The sequence below is a fragment of the Fundulus heteroclitus genome, chromosome 22 (genome assembly GCF_011125445.2).
Source record: "Fundulus heteroclitus isolate FHET01 chromosome 22, MU-UCD_Fhet_4.1, whole genome shotgun sequence".
Lineage (NCBI taxonomy): Eukaryota > Metazoa > Chordata > Actinopteri > Cyprinodontiformes > Fundulidae > Fundulus > Fundulus heteroclitus.
In genome coordinates this window covers 20,694,670-20,711,660 of record NC_046382.1, presented here as the reverse complement: position 1 = coordinate 20,711,660, position 16,991 = coordinate 20,694,670, and the positions used below count along the sequence as shown (strand labels likewise).

General features: G+C 41.0%; 2 protein-coding genes across 3 annotated transcripts; one reads left to right on the top strand and one right to left on the bottom strand.

Moving 5' to 3' along the window:
• Positions 1-5,727: 5,727 nt before the first annotated feature.
• msx3 (muscle segment homeobox 3) lies at positions 5,728-7,862 on the top strand. Its single transcript, XM_036126478.1, has 2 exons — positions 5,728-6,250; positions 7,279-7,862. The coding sequence occupies exons 1-2, from the start codon at positions 5,905-5,907 to the stop codon at positions 7,674-7,676; spliced, it is 744 nt and encodes a 247-aa protein (XP_035982371.1). The 5' UTR covers positions 5,728-5,904; the 3' UTR covers positions 7,677-7,862.
• A 391-nt stretch (positions 7,863-8,253) lies between these two features.
• Positions 8,254-16,206, bottom strand: znf511 (zinc finger protein 511). Of its 2 annotated transcripts, none has more exons than XM_036126475.1 (6): positions 15,904-16,206; positions 15,733-15,806; positions 14,139-14,340; positions 13,900-14,024; positions 10,258-10,494; positions 8,254-10,031 (listed from the first exon to the last, which is right to left on the bottom strand). In XM_036126475.1, the coding sequence occupies exons 1-6, from the start codon at positions 16,111-16,113 to the stop codon at positions 9,959-9,961; spliced, it is 921 nt and encodes a 306-aa protein (XP_035982368.1). In that variant the 5' UTR covers positions 16,114-16,206; the 3' UTR covers positions 8,254-9,958. The 2 variants fall into 2 exon arrangements, with proteins under 2 accessions (XP_035982368.1, XP_035982367.1); XM_036126474.1 differs by having other exon boundaries at positions 10,258-10,500; positions 15,904-16,204.
• Between the last annotated feature and the right edge of the window lie 785 nt (positions 16,207-16,991).

The window sequence follows — 16,991 nt, the reverse complement described above, 5'->3', positions numbered from 1 at the left end:
TTGGCCATTCTAAGACATCAATATGGTGGGATCTAAACCATTTAAAAGCCTGTCGTGTTACGATAAAGTCCCTTAAAATGACCCCTAAAGAGTCTAAAATAATTTAACTTCTTCAGTTGATTTTTTTTTAATCTGTGTATTTTACTTAATTATTAACCTTCTCCATTTGGTATGACTTCCGTACAGCATGGATGGTGCTGTATCATAACTCAACATTCCCAGCCGGTCTTCCTGGCTTATTTTCCAGCATCATCCTCCCTTTCATCATCATCATCATCATCATCATCATCATCATCATCATCATCATCATCATCATCATCATCCCCGAGTGCAGTGAGTACAATGACTCCCCTCGCTGTCAGCGCCATCACTGAGCTCGCCATAACACCCATCTCGCTCCGGGTCCAGAGAGGGTGTCCGATTCCCTTTGTCCTCATCCATTTTCTCCCAAACCACAACAATGTGGCGTCCGTGTATCTGCGCCCGTCTGTTAGCGCCTGGCACCGTGGGCAAGACTCAATGCTGAGCTCCCCGTCTGTCAAACTAAGCTCATCTCCGTCAGACGCCATGTGGAACTCACCCGCTTTGTAACCAAACCCAAACTGAGACGTCCAAAACACACAGAAGGACCACAAAGCACTCTCAGCTCACCTGTCAGCACTGTGCTCTAAAAGTCATGCTAACATATAGTAGATAAATGAAAAGCACTTAACCAATCAGCTACCTGTCAGCTGATTAGAATAATCACCCCCCCACCCTCACCCTCATCTGCCATGTGAGTCTAACTTGGCATTGGTGGTTGTCGCGTAGGTACAGCCCCAGAAGAGTAACCCCCTCCCCTCTCCAGTCAGCATACATAAACATGCTTTTGCATTTTGGATTCAAGCCTGGCCGGTTCTAAGGGAAACTTTAGCATGTTTGCTGTGCTCCTGTGGCAAAGAGCAAGCAGGTGTTCTGAATCCTTTTTGCCACCTGCTGATGAACTCACCTGACTCCGCCAGATAGATTTGCTCCGCATATCCATCTGGAAACCTTCCGTTGAAGTAATTTTGGGAAGGGGCGAAAATACTGGTTAGCTGATTGGCCTATATTGGTGATAGACAAGCCAAATAAACCAATCAGATCAACGAAGCATATGACGTACTGACAGCGACGACGAAAACACAACCACAAGCCAAGCTACTCTTGCTGCTGCAGGTAAAGGCTCGTTAGCTCAGCAAAGAAATGCTCTGTAATTCCGATAAAACTTGCTCGATAGCCACGCTAACGCTAGTTTCATCGGCTGAAGCCGCCATGTTCTTTAGACTGAACTGTCGCGCTTCTCGTTGCGTCACACCTCAACCCACCTCAAAGCCAACGCTGATTGGACGTTCGTTTGGTGAACGGCTCCAAATTTTCTTTAACGGAAAGTAGCCAGACTGATCTGCGAGTGAAACCTTGAAAGCTTGCGAGATCAGGATGGTCTCACGAGGCTACTGATGAACAGCCATGTTTGTAAAATACACAACTAATAGTTCCCTTATTAACAGCTTCTCCCACATGGGCTATGGATCCCTGCAGCTCCTCCAGAGCTATCGTAGACGTCTTGAGTGTTTCTCTGATTAATGTTCTCTTCTCCCAGCCTGTCAGTTTATGCATATTTGCATCTATCAAAGGAAACCCAGCAGATTGCATTGAGTTATTGACTTGCAGCATTCACTCCTGTGCATGTAGCGACAGTGGGCTGGACGGCCACTTGCATATATTTCTTGGTTTAATGGTACTAGAGTACAAATGCATGCCAGACTTTTCAGATTTGTATTCATAGAAAAACAAAAATCAAATATATATATATATATATATAATTTTTTTTTCTTCCACTTTACAAATGTGTCTTATTTTGAGTTGGTTTATCTCTTTATCTCTCACAGTCCCAACAATGTGCATTCAGGTTTGTGATTGGAACGCGAGAATATGCGGTAGCTTTCAAGGGATGTGAAGAACATCCCCAGTGTATTCCAAAAAAAAGGTAAAAAACAAAGCAACTGGACTTGTTTTCCGTAGTTGAAGACGTTTTGCTTCCTCTCCAGGAAGCTTTCACAATTCAAAAAGTCAGAAAACAAGTCCAGTTGCTTTATTTTTTACCTTTTTTTGGAATGACCATGACCTGGATGACTGAGAATCTTCACCAGCATATTCCCCAGTGTAGCCTGTACTGAGAGCAATGGGCTTTGGTTCTGTCCTGTGACTGTTTGACGAATGTTTTCCACGATAGCTGTGAGAGGGAAGGTAAACTGTCAAATCGCTATGTAATGGTTCGACGGGTTAGACTGGAACCTTAGTGAAGACGGAGTCGGCAGCAGTTGAGACTGACATGCTGATGTAGTTCCCCTCGATGTCTTCGGATAACTGAGAACGACGCACTGGGAAACCTTAGCCCCACCAATTGATCTTTGGCTGGTTGGCCTGAGAGGAACTCAGCTGGAGGCGATATCGTGCATCACTTTAACGTTCCCGGAGTTTATGCAACACCTAATCAATCATCCGAACCCTCAAGGCAAAAGCAACAACCAGAAACCAGAATGTTTGGCACAATGTATGACCCCGGTTAGCTCCGGGGAAGCTGACGTATGATTCTTATTAGGGAGATTTTAAACGACACGATGGCAAGAGTGAAATCTCTTTTGCCACAGTTTTTCCCTTCATTCATATTTCCATTAATATTGTTCGACACAGCCCTCTGAACAGCCAGGTTCTTCACCAAATCACCTTTAGTGGCAGACCCTCCTGTTGGATGGGCAGCCGTGACTCTTGGCTGAACAACTTAACAAGCCACCAGCAATTTCTTTGATTGTTGACATCATATTTTTGTGGCAAACATCCTTTCTTTAGCGATCTCTTTTAATATACGTATCATCTGATAAAACAGGATTGTTGTTTTTCACAACCTGAAAGGCCTTATACTAAAATCAAACCGCTTTCAAGTACATTTCAAGTGTCCAAGTGCATTAGATAAAGGACTGGAATGCATTAATGTTTCTCCCTGTTTGCTTACGACGGCTTTACTCCACGCCAGGCTACAGAGCCTGCTTCAACATGTCAGCTTGGAAAGGAAAAAAAAAAAACATTTTTGAAAGCCTCAATCAACTCTTAAACTATTCTCCTTTGGGGCAAGGCACATAGATTCAGAAGCGCAATGACGTTTTCCTGCCAAAGCTGGAAAAGGTGACATTTTGGACAGGATGTCACACAACGCTCGCAGAAAGATTCACAGTGATCCACTATGCACTTTCACACTGGACAATTAACACTGTACTATAAATATATATGTTTTTCTTCTTCTTTTTCTTGCATGTGCAAAATAAAAAACAAAACCCAAACATCATTTATTTGAAACAACAGAAGAAAAAAAATAAAAGGTTGTCGACAGCCGTGCACCTTCTTTCATCTGAGAGTGATAACATTGGCTGTAAGCAGATGAGAATGTGATGTTGCTCTAAATTACAGTCATTCAAAGCTTGTATGGCTACCCGGCAATCTATCACTGTCACACAAGGAGCGAGAGGGAGGAGACAGAGCAGACAGGCGCCAGGCACAGCAGGATCAAAGCAGCAACGTACCTCAGGGGGAGAAACAGTTAACTCCATTTAACCAATTGTCCTGGAAGATGGAGACAGACACAAAGTCAGTGTGTTGCTTCAGGCCCATCCTGCGGCGGAGGGGGGAGAAAAAAAAAATAGCCTCACATATTTGGTTTCATTGGGAGTTATTGGACTTGATGGGAGGAGCTGCGGAACAAAACTAATTTGGACGAGCCTCTTCAGTGAGGCCCTTTACAGCCTCTCAAAGGGGCTGCAGACAATGAGCACAACGGGCTGAAATATACGGGCATAGACAATTAAATTAGAGGCCGCGACATGAAAATTTACAGTGACAATCATTCTTGGAAATACATAGAGAGTGGTAAATCACAGCCTGAATAGCTGCGCTGCTTTAATGAACCAGGACCATAAACTACGGTCTTCTAAAGGAGCTCTCAACTATCTCTAGTTTATGCTTTATAGCTTAGATGTAAACCGTTTGAACAAGTGGTATTCACAAACTCATTTGAATTAGTTCATTTAGAATAAACAAGAAAAACACAGAATCTCTGGTTTTTAATAATATCTTAATCTCGAGGGGTATTTTTTCCTGCATATTTCCATGGATGTCTCTTTGCTGTAAAACCGGTTTTATGAGCACTGTGATCTGTTTTTTATTCATTTGACTACCTTTTTAAGCAGAAATTTGCTCATTTACAACCAACTCAGGGTTTCTCAGTTTGTTTAACATTAAAAAATGGCCAAAGGCAGAGCTGGCTCACGCCATAAGCTTCCATCTGAGGAACCTTTACCAGGAACCAGAGCCATTTTCTAGGGCCTTTCTTTTAATGGGTTATTTCCACTGCAGGGATCAGGGCCGCTAAAAAAAACAAAATATAAAAAACAGAAAGTAGTCCTGGTAGAAAAGCTGCACATGTTGAGTTTATCCTGAACCATGGGAGAGGAGGGTGCGTGAAAGTTAATTCTTCCTGTTAACTTTACACAACAGGAGTAACCGGTGTTCTTGTTTAAAAATAACATTCAAACTCATACGCTCACACTTATCGTCACATTATTTTTTCAGTGCTTGCTTTTTATATATCAGTAACAATGGTGAACCTTTGTGAAAACATTATATTAAGAAATTAAACAAAGGGCGGGCTTTCAGCATCAGTGGCAAAGTGTCCTCTCACCAAGGACATTTTTAGAGAGTGCGAATGTTTAAATGTTTCACAAGATTAAAGCTCCTACATGTAAATGCATTCATTCACAATCCCCCAGGTCAGTGCATTGCTAGTCTTGAATAAACAAATTTAAAAACGGGCACAAGGAAGTGGCTCCTGCAGGTGTATATGGTTAAATTGAGCCGAATTCCGGACACACCTTCCAGGCCATCTGTAAATATGAAAAACCTCCTCTGGTAGAAGTGATTTTAATTCAGTTTCTGAGTGTAATCTCTGTAAAATGTTCACAAGTTGTGTTTTTAGACCAACAAGTGAGTAAACGCACAAGTTGCTGTGGTCAAAATCACTTTACATTTCTGTAAAGCTTGGAGGGATTTTAGCTTAGCTTTCAAATCAATCCAAAATTATCCGAAATGAATGGTGTATCGGTTTATATAAATAGCCTGGCTTTGGATGCCAAATCGGTAACTCCCACAACTGAGGTAAAATAAAAGTTTCTGGTAAATCAAGCTGCGATGTAAAAGCTTTCCAGTTTGAGGGTTAAGAGGCTCTCTAAAACGTTGAAGCTTAGATATTTGTAAGAAAATTAAAGAAATAACCTTGTCTCTACAATTTACCACTGTTTACATAATTAATGTGGAATGGGTTTGGGAGTAGCTCTGCCTTCAAGAAATACTGGCTTTTTAGAGGTTGAAAAGCATAAACGAAGACCAGTGAACAGCAATAGTATTGTTTTTCAGTGTCGTTTTCAGGTTAGATTACAGGATTGAGCTACTCGGTGTCTGGTAAATCATGGAAAGTTTGCATTTCACCGGCTCTGCCTCCAAACATTGGTGATCTGCCACTGGTTACAGGTTTTACGTCCGTCAATGACCGCAAGCAGTAAATCAACCTCGGCACTGACAATCAAGGTCTGTCCTATCAGAGCCCGCAACAGCAGAGTCACGTGGGAGAGGTTTAAAGTCTGATTCGCCCGCGGTGAGATGACAGAGAAACTTCAGGCTCTTCACTGAAGAGGATGCGAGTCTGTGCGTAAAACTCCGATTATCACCAGCGGATGCGCATCGTCATAAGAACCCCAGCGATGACACTGATCTTCTTAAAGTAAGCACAGGCAAGCATCAGCAGCAGCGGGGAGCGCGGCGGAGAAAAGTGGTTGCATGGCACCGCAGTCGTGCGTAATGAATCCTGCGCAAGGATCACCGGCCTTGGAGACTTCTCGGGATAAAGCCGCTGGTGGAGCTGGAGCCGAGGAGCTGGACATGTCACCTAACAGGAGCTGTAAAACCAAAGGGTTAGACCTGCCTTTCAGCGTGGAGTCCCTCATATCGGACAGGACCTCTCCGTGCAGCAGCCTCCACTCCCCCGAGCTTGGCTCGGGCTGCGTCCGCGCGGAGGAGCTCGAGTGTGCGTCACCGAGACCGGTGTGTGTGTCCAAGCTGGAGGCGGTGGATCTGAGCGACAAGGAGAGCACCTGGCTCCAGGAACCCTACCCTTCAAATACAAGTCAGTTATAGATATTATATTACTTGTATTGACAGTATAGTAGCCTAGTAGTATTTTGGTTACAGCCTATGCCTGCGCAGTTACTTGATACGTAGCCTATATAAAGTTCTTTAGAGAGACTTAATGTCAACATTTTAAACGTATAATAGCGTATGATTTAACTATGAAATCCAAGAGAGGGTCTAACTTGGGGATGACTTTCATAATTGATTTTGAAACGTTTATTTAGTTGTATAAAACGGGCAATGTGTATCTTTTTGGTCTTCAGGAAAGAAAAGGAAACACAAAATAAGACAGGGGACAGATAGTGGTTGACATTAAAGGCTACACAAAGTAAGCACGCTGAAATAACGCTGAAAATGTTTGAGTTGAAGAAATAAAATTCCGAAGATACATACGGGACATGCACTGTGAATAACTTTAAGAGCCCGTTTGTTTAAAGGTTTGTGTTTGATTGAACACTGTCTGGTGAGTAGCAAGCAAACAAAAATCACAAAATGCGGTAAATAAGTAAAAAGACTATTGTTGATAGATAGATAGATAGATAGATAGATAGATAGATAGATAGATAGATAGATAGATAGATAGATAGATAGATAGATAGATAGATAGATAGATAGATAGATAGATAGATAGATAGATAGATAGATAGATAGATAGATAGATAGATAGATAGATAGATAGATAGATAGATAGATAGATAGATAGATAGATAGATAGTATATAAATCCACTTGTTCCTAAAACTTTCAACTGAAGTGGGCCCTAGTGAACCTAAACTTCCAAGCCAGAAAATGTTACATGTTGGCATGGGATTTAAAATCAACTGTAAAAACCGTGAGTGCAAATTTCTCATTCATCCACACAACATTATAAAGAAATAAAAGTTAATTCACATCAGTTTTGTTAATTGGCACAGAGACAACAAAAATATAAAATAGGCTATTTTAAAAAAAAACAACAACACGATCTTCTGAAGGCAGGAGATAAGGGAGCGCGCAGTTTCTCACTTGATCCATCTGCTTCCAGGAATCCCCAGCCCAACGACGTGCAACCTGCGGAAACACAAGAACAACAGGAAACCCAGGACCCCCTTCACCACCTCCCAGCTGCTCTCTCTGGAGAGGAAGTTCCGCCAGAAACAGTACCTGTCCATCGCGGAGAGAGCCGAGTTCTCCAGCTCCCTGAACCTCACAGAGACCCAGGTCAAGATCTGGTTTCAGAACCGCAGAGCCAAAGCCAAGAGACTGCAGGAGGCCGAGCTGGAGAAGCTGAAGCTGGCCGCCAAGCCGCTGCTGCCGCCGGCCTTCGCCTTCCCCTTCCCGCTGAGCGGCCCCCTGGGCGCAGCGCCTCTGTTCGGGGCCCGGCCAGCCTTCCCCGTCCCCGGACTACTCAGCAGGCCCTACGGGGTCTACTACATGTCCTAACCCGCTGCTTTCTGGACGCCTCGTTTGGGAGATCCTACTTCAAATACATTTTTAGAAAGAAATAACAAATGTTCCAAAAACATATATATATATATCCACCCAATCTGTTTTTTACAGCTCTTATTATACATTTCATATGTCGTTATAGTTGTGGGAAATATTGTTGCATAAATATTTTTACAAGAATGATCTGCCTTATTTCTTTGCAAGCAAATTTCATCGAGGAAAGGGGGCGCAAAAAAAGGAGAAAATAAAACAGTTTTATAGTCAGATTATTTGTTAAGGCCAATTAGCTTGCTTTCTGGCAGACTTTATTTTTGTGTGACAAAAAATAAAATCCATTTCCGCTGCGTTAGAAGGCTTTTAGTTTTACTAAATGCTTCACTCAATTAGATATGTTACTGCGTTTTTTTTTTGTTTGTTTTTTTGTTTTTTAAAAGGGCAGCTTTTTTTTAGTTGAAAAGATCATTTTGAAAGGGTCCAGACTATTAAACATGTTTAATTGGCGTTTCAGAGCTTTAGAAAAAAAAAAAAAATTCTGAGAGTATAAAAAAAAAGGTTTTGACTCTTTTTTTTAAAGATCTTTGCTTTTCTGTGCCTTGTTATTAACAAATTACATGAAAATAACCCTAAAATGGTGTCCCTATTGGTAGATGTATTTGTTCCATCGTGTACTTGTCCTTTATGGTCCACTATTAAATAGCACGACCGATACATATAACCTACATATTTATTCCAAAAATACTCTCTCCTAAAGTTTAATTTTAAAAGAAAAAGAAAACAAAATCTACAAGTAGGCTAAAAATGAAAATTTCTATAGCTGTTAAAATATTACTTTAAAATTAATTAGAAAAGTTAACAGCAAAATAAACAGTAAGTGCTTCATTAGTCAACAATGACATCTTTTTAAACCTAAGTACGAAGTGAAGGCCATAACAGCTCATATTGACTTTTATTATGACAAACACCCTGAAAATGAACATGAACAGAACCAATTCTTTAATAAAAAGCCATTAAATCCTCCAATAGTTAAATTGGCTTTTTGTGACGTATGGATGCATCTCAGTAATCAGTAACTCTTCAGACTGAAGAAGTCTCTTGGAGAAGAGACAAAACTTTTCAGCTAAGAAGAACCCATCCAGAGGACCTACTGTTTTTTAAATTTTCTGACATTTTAAAAAGTTCTAGTAGGGTCCAAAATTATTCATAACCCAAAAAGTCAGCTGCTGGTTGGAGACGGGAAAGGCATCGCTCAAAAGATGACAAAACCACATGAAAGGAGCATCCATTAAGGAATCAACTTTATTAAAGACATGGCCTGTTGAAAATGATTTATAACCTCTTCAGTACTTAGTGGAGGAATCTTTATTAGCATCACAGCAACCAGTCCCTTTAAACTGCTGACCAGCTTCTTGGATATTAACCACCGATATCTTAATTATTTATCTAACGAGCTCTTTGAGTATGGAAGGGCTCATTATCGTCGCCCTAATATTTAGCTCCCTTCCCAGCTTCTCTCTCAGGTTCAAGTTAATATTAAACGTTGATATTATTTTCAGTCAGAAGAAACGTGTCTGCCAGGGTTATTGAGAATTTTAGGCTCGGCTGTACGTGAAGATCCGATCCAGGGGGTGTGTCCTTTCCTTCATGAAGAAATCGCTGATGATAATGATTTAGAACAAAATAGCTAAAGTAAATGAAACACGCAGGACATGCCTTCTGTATCTAAAAAATATCTAAAGTGGGTTTGATTGATTTCATGGTCTGGTAGCTTTAAATACTTTTGTTAGGTTGCTTTTCTTCTTCTTCTGCCATCTCTCACAACTGCGAGATACAAGATGTTTTGAGGTAAACCTGTAGTTCATTACTTTCTGGTTCAGTGACAAAAATGAAACCATTTATCCTCCTGTTTTATTTCTTTTAAAAAAAAAAACATTGACTTAAGAACCCCCATTTTAATTTGCTACAAAATGTAAATAAAACTATTCTGTTCTTTTGCATCCACCAAACTCACTGCAGTCTTTAATGTACAGTGTATTTTATATTCTAAGAAAGAAAAGATTATTTTTATTAAAGTGCATTGCAAAACAAATCAAATGTTCCTCTAATTTTTTTACCATTTTATTCTGAACTCAAGAGTGCTGAGCTTCACCCGCATCTTTTGACCTGAACCAGAACCTTTTGTTTGAACTGAATTGCTGACGCTAAACACGTAACGTATGAAAGTGCAACACATTTTAACCCTAAAAAAGGCAGAAAGCAGAGAGCTCGGATGCTGCGCTTCATTTCCTTTTGCCTCTGTGTCCTCTGAAGCCTCGGACCGAGCCGTGGCCGAAGCACACCGTTTTAGGCACCCTGTGGGAAAACACAGAATAAACACTTGCAATTTAAAGCGCACGCTGTTTATAGGACAATCAGCGGTAAAGGCTTCGCAAAACTGACTATAATCCAACTTAACGACGTACGAGCCAACGATTTATCATTCAGGGCGTCTGAAGTTTCATCCTCAACAAACAAACCTAAATTCAATCTTCATACCATTTAGGCATTCACAAAGCTTTGTTTAAAAAGAAGAACCAACCTGTAGGAGTATTTTGGTTTCAGTGCTCCTGAGTTTGTTTCTGAGGTCTGAGGTGAAGCAGAAACGTCCTCGATCCGAGCAGCTTCCTCGCTGCTGACGTGCGTCTCCATGGACTCCTCCTCCTCCTCCAGCTGCTCGGGCTCGACGCTACACATAACCCGGCACGCACCCTCAGACCTGCAAACGTCGCCTGCTGCCTCCATGGTCGCGTCTGCCTTCTGTTCACTCCTCGCGTCTCTGGTTCTGTCAACAGAAAGAAAAAAAATAACATTTTGGAAATAAGCACGCTCATCTCAGTAAAGGTGCAAAGAAATCCTCTGTGGAGCTGATTTTATATCAAGCGTATCGAGTAGAAACAAACTATTTACTTTACTTAAAAGGATGCATAATGGGTCTGTCTTTTTTTCCTTGATGCTGTTAAATCAGATCAAACTTTTTCTGTTTTAGGGCAAGTAGGATTTTAAAATGATTTCTAATTTGGCAAATTCCAGAATAATGAAAAGGATTTTGTATAAAAAAGTTAAAGGGAGGCACACCTGTGGATGCATCTAAAGGAAACACACCCCACCATTTCCTTTAGATGACATCATGGGACAATCTAAAGAAGTCGGTGAAGATATCGGGAGGAGAACTGTGGGTCGCTACGAGTCTGGGTCCTCCGCGGGTACAATTTACCCGTAAATAAATTTGTAAATTAATGTACAACTTATTTAATTATGAACAGCAGGGAATGTCCCACCACCACAAAAGCAACACAAAAAGCTGGATCACAGTTTCCAAATAAACTCACAGAAAAATCTCTATTGTTTTGCATAAATGTCCTTGATAAAACTAAAATTTAAGTATTGAGCCTTAATGACAGCTGTTGCATTTAAAGGAAAAGAGGAGAACGTTTACTCTATGCACGCCATTCTAACTGTGAAGTACGGGGATGGCAGCATCATGCTTAGGGGCTGTTCTGCTGTAAGAGAGACTCTTGCAGCTACAAAAATAGGTGGCATCACGAGGAAAGAACATTATGTGGAAATCTTGAAAGAACATCCCAAGACATCAACCGTGAAGTTAAAGCTTCGGTAAGAAACTGACTTTTCCAAAAAGACAATGACCCTAATCGTACAGCCAAATTAGTTACAGGGAGAGGTGAGTGAAGTAGCTAAAATAAAAATGTACTCTACTCAGAGTACCATTCATTCTATATATTTCTATTCAAGTAGGTATAAAAAGTAGTCGTAAAAAGGTTTTTTGGTAAAAAGGCTATACTCATTTAGCCTTTTTACCAGATGAGACTGTTTGATCGTCACATCTGATTCAATTTGTGAAAACGATGTAATCAGGAAAAACAAACATGAAAAACGTTTTTGCAAATTCTGCCACTTTAAAGAATAAGACACAAGTAGAAATTAATATTATAACAAAATACATTTTTAAATAATTTTTTAACACAACGTAAAGTTTATGAAACCAATAATTACAGAAGCTGATGTACATGTGTTAGAATAGTGCAAAGTACTTCCACTGACAATTTTAACTATTTGTTGTTTCTTTACTTGACCCTAAATTGCACAGGCGGCTTAGCAGATAGAAAACAATATTAGAATAACAAAGCTGGTGAACATAATAAAGAAGTCTCACTTTAACTAGAAATGTCTGTCTGGTAAATTGTTTTGGTTAAAACATGTACGGCCTTCATTCAGTGAAGTAACCAGCGGTAGGTAGAGTAGCCAGGAATTGTACTCAACTAAGAGTAGCTTCACTTTGAAATACTAGTATTAGAACTAGTAGGTAGAAGCAGAAAATGTGTGGTGCAGTAAGAACACTCTTAAAGGTAGATTTTTTTTTTCAGTAAGTTTCTAAAGATGGTAAAATTCCTCCTTTGTTTCAATTTAATTCAGTTTTATTTATATAGCGCCAATTCATGAAACATGCCATCTCAAGGCACTTTCCAAAGTCAAATTCAATCAGATTACACAGATTGGTCAAAAACCTATCTATCTGTTACGATTTCCTATCTAAGTCCTATCTAAGAGAACCCAGAATATTGCATCAAGTATTGACAAGCAGCATTCACTCCTGGGGAAGCATAGAGCCACAGGGACAGTCGTCTGCATTGTCCATGGCTTTGCAGCAATCCCTCATACTGAGCAAGCATGAAGCGACAGTGGAGAGGAAAACTGCCCATTAACAGGAAGGAAAAACTCCAGCAATGAAAAGCAGATTTCCTCTTTTGTGTGTTTTTTATATTGTTTAAAGATATAAGTTCCTATTGTGAGGAGACAAGTCTATATTTTTCCCAGACTGGGTCCTGAACCCCTCCTCGTTTTCCACCTATGGCCAGAGGTAGAAAGGTATGTGCAAGGCTTGTAGGCTTCCTTATTTGGTTCGACCAGTTCTGTTAGGAGGAATGGGCCAAAATCCCAGAACATACTGTGAGAAGCTTGTGGAAGAATATCCAAAACATATTACCCAAGTCACACAGTTTAAACGGTCATTTTTACCAAAGACCAAGGAAATATGTGTTAACTCCTGAGTTTCAACATCATAAAACTCTCTAAAACGTCTGCCTCATTATTCAGGTCTTTAACAAATAAAGATAATTAGGTAAGCCTAAGAGACCATGCGATGTTATTCCCCTTTTCCGTGGTGAATCGGTACGGCTCGGCTTGATCCAGTTCTACACGGGTGGTTTTCCATTACAGCCGAGTACAACTCCGACGCGGGCGCGGTCGTCACAGCAGGGAGGCGGCGAGAGTCCAATACGAAACGTTTTTGGTCAGCAGCACTGGCGGTTCTACACCAAGTTTAGCAGAGGGGCCAGGTTTGGGGCCAGTGTTTTTTTGTGGGGGCACAGAACAAAAGATTGGGGGGGGGAGTATTTTATCGTTTAATATATTATGAAAGCTAAAGAGCCAATTGTGGCTCTGGAGCTGCAGGTTTCAGACCTCTGATCCTATCTCCATACAGCTGGAGCTAAAAGTGAAACAGCTTAATTTTTAAATTATTGTTAGAGTAAAACTGTAAAGGTAAAAAATACAGTTGGTCCAAGTGACCAATCAGTTATGATATCTTAGTCAGCATATATCATCGGAAGAAATGTTTCTAAATTCATGTTTTTAGTACAGGGGCCATAACAGGGCCAGGCCCAGCCAGGACCAGCTCTACAGGGCCACTGGCCCCTGCTGGCCCCTGTCTAGAGGGACCGCCCATGGTCAGCAGCCAATCACAAAAAGACGTGCACCTCTGCGTTGGACCACGGTATTGATCTGGGGGCTTTCACCGTTACCTAGTATCAAATGATATACTCAGCAGCAGCTGTGGCTCTTGTGTGTTGTTTCAAATACGTCACGCCTGGTTCTCATATTGAGTCGCTCTAGTTGCCCAAGCAGCGACTACACTCTCCAGCAAACCGGCGACGACAGTCTTCTGACGTCGTCTTTGGACCGATTTGCTGCGCTTGGACGCACATAACGGCTTCACGTAAACGTCACAATTGGAAAAGCTGAAGAAGCGAGTCGACCTGAAGCGAACCTCTCGGGGCTGGTACTCATGGGAAAAGGGGGAAACGGTGCATGTGAACCTCATGAGCGAGTCCACAAAACATTTTAGTGCCATCTAGTGGACAGAGTATAGTATGAATAGCATTACCCTTTCTCCTTTCTGCTTTTGTCAAATCTGAAGTCCGGCGGATACTTGTGAACTCTTATCAGGTGGTCCTTCCGTTGCTGACTTGTCCTGAACTTCTGTCCACAGCCCTCCACGAGGCACAGATACTGAAAGACACCAAGAGTCCAAGGAAAGATACCACTCAGTCGGGTTTAAATGCGTCACTGCTAGTTGAATTCATGGCTAGTAGCTGAAGGGGGCAGGGAGAGCGCAGGGCTCACCATGTCCTGTTTTTGGGCGAGGATGGTGAAGAGGGAGTCGTGCCACTCCTGAATGTGAATGTCAAGGAGCCGGGCGCTCGGCAGGGAGCGGCGGCAGGAGCAGCACACGTGTCTGTGCAGGGAGTTGTAGTGGTGCTCATACTCGTCCAGCGTGCTGAAGACGGCTCTGCAGCCGGAGATGTGACAGGCAAACTCTGACACTCTGAGGAGGAGGAAGGGAAGGAAAGTCACTGTCAGTTTGACTCAGAACAGGCTGAGGCTGTTTTTGGTTTTCTGATCATTTGGACGCGGCTGAAGGGACGAGCAGATCTCAGGAGACGACTTAGAATCAGACCTGTTCATTAAATGCATCAAACCTGACCTCATCTCATTTCAACACCTGCAAATGCATCAACAAACAGGATCGTCTTTGAAGCATTTGGCTGTGAAATTAAAGATTAATCAGCACAAGCGTAGATAATCCTGTCATTTCTTTGTTTTCTGCTGAATTCAAAACTACTTCCTTCATCAAAGAACTTGCAGCAATTACTGGTCATTATTTTGTTAATTTATTTATAGCAATAAAATAGTCTAAAGAAATAAGTCTGTAAAGTATTTCTTGTGGTTCAAAGAAAATAAAAATGGTAATCAAGTCAGAACCAGCAGGCCAAACTTGAAAGAAAACCCAAAACATTTACCAGCCAGAAAAAGAAAAAAACCCAAGACTGGTGCTATAATAATTGAACTAAGGAAAAATAAAAGATAGAGGTACGGATGTGGATATCCAGGTTTCAACTACCTCTAGTCATAAGGTTATCTTTCCTTTTTTTCACCCCATTAGCATTTTATAAAGGCAAACATGAATTGTAAGACAAATTATTTATTTTGGCTTGATTTAATGAGCAGCACAAACTTATTAACACCTTACACAGTTTGGTCTGACACTAAATTCTGTCACAACTTGTCTCCTCTAATTATAAGAGAAAAAATCTTTTTATCAAACGCAGATCTTCTACATCCTAAACCTTCTATCACAACCATCTTCATTATTTATTTATTTTTTACAAATTATCCGCTGACATGCAAGTACGTTGCTCAACATCAAAGTTCCTCATTATCGGAAAAGGTGATGTAAAGATGCATTTTTGTGGAAGAGGAATTGACATTTTTGGACATTTCTTATCTTAACCCCGGTGCCATGGCTCATTCACGTGGAATAAAAGCACATTTTCTAAAAGTTTATGCTCTTAAATTGAATAATTATAAAGAAAAAAATAAATAAATAAATTTGAAATCCATTCCTCTCCAGGTCCACTGCTACTACCATTGACACATGAGAGAGAAGGACTCCTCTGCCAACATTGGATTATGGCAGAAATAAAGTGAGTTAAATTTTTCTTTATATTATTTCCCTGCGTCATAAAAATACCTAGCTTTCATGATGGTAAATTAAGCTGATTTTGATTAATGTTTTCCCATTAACTTAGCTATAAACTGCATTTCATCAGGCGGCCGTAGCAGTAATGTTTGTAAAACTAAAGATGTTTACATCAGCCTCAGAGGTGTTTTTTTTCCCCCCTCAGCAGTCCAACCCAGAGGCTTGTCTGCTACCCACCTGGGCGCTGGCCGCTCCTCTGCCTCTGAGATGAGCAGGTCCTGCAGATACATGTGTCTGAGGACGTCTCCATCCTGTCACCAAAGGTCTGCGTTACACCGGCAATCTTACGTTGCTGCCGAGGCTTTAGCCATCAGGCGGCGCTCCGTGTGTGGTGCTGGTGGTTGTTACCTCAAACAGCTCATGGTCTCTGTGCAGACGGAGGAGCTGCGGGCAGAACGTGAACGGGTTTCTCTGCTCGGCCTGGCCGCTCCTCTCCTCCTGCTGCTCCTCCGTCGCTTCACTGAAACCATCTTCTTCGCTGCTGTGATGAGCTCGACCTCCTCCTCCTCCTCCTCCTCCTCCAGCCGCCGTAAACTGCAGCAAGTCTGGCTGCAGCATCGCCGACAGACGTTTTCACACCTCCTCAGCTAAAATGTTTTAATCTCGTGCTTTTTGCGATTGTTTGGGTTGTAATCACTGAGCTATATAATATAGCTCAGTGGTTGTAATTTGGCGCGGGGGGATGACGTCACGCAGGCAAAGGTTTTTCCATTTGTTGTCGCCGCCTGCTGGTGAAAAATATATTGGCGTTGTACAAAACCTGACCAAAACTGGAAACAGATGTTTTTTTTTTTGTTTGTTTGTTTTTGTTTTTTTTTTTTCATGAACGTAACGTAGAAATCCTGTTTACATTTTTATAATTTAGAACAGACAGCTCCAGCATTCAGGACGTTTTCGGTCCTTTGTAACACCTTACAAGACGAAAACACAGTAAATCAATGAACGCATGTGGTTTTTACTGTCTAACTATAGTTTAAGGCAAAGGCAAAAAGGTTACAAATTAATAATTTCCTGCCCCAATTCAGATATCATAAAACTGTTGAATGCAAAATTGTGTTGTTCTTTCTTTCTGAAATCTCTCACTATAATTTGAAACACCCATATATTGTATCATGTTTGCTTTTAGTTTCTACTTTTTCCAAGTTCTATTTTGTTTCTACATTTTATTCCTACTTGCTTTTATTCTGTTTTTTCCCTGTATTTTAATCATGTAAAGCACTTTGAATTGTCTCTGTACTGAAATGTGCTATACAAATAAATTTGCCTTGCCTTGCCTATCATTTGAAACACCCTTATATCTATCAAATTACTTTTATATATAACATGCCATAACACGGGTGACACTTGCAAAGTTTCCCGACCAGCAACAAAGTTAATTAATTAAGCAAATGTATTTATTATTAAATGTATTTATTGATCGCCAAAATTAATCAAAA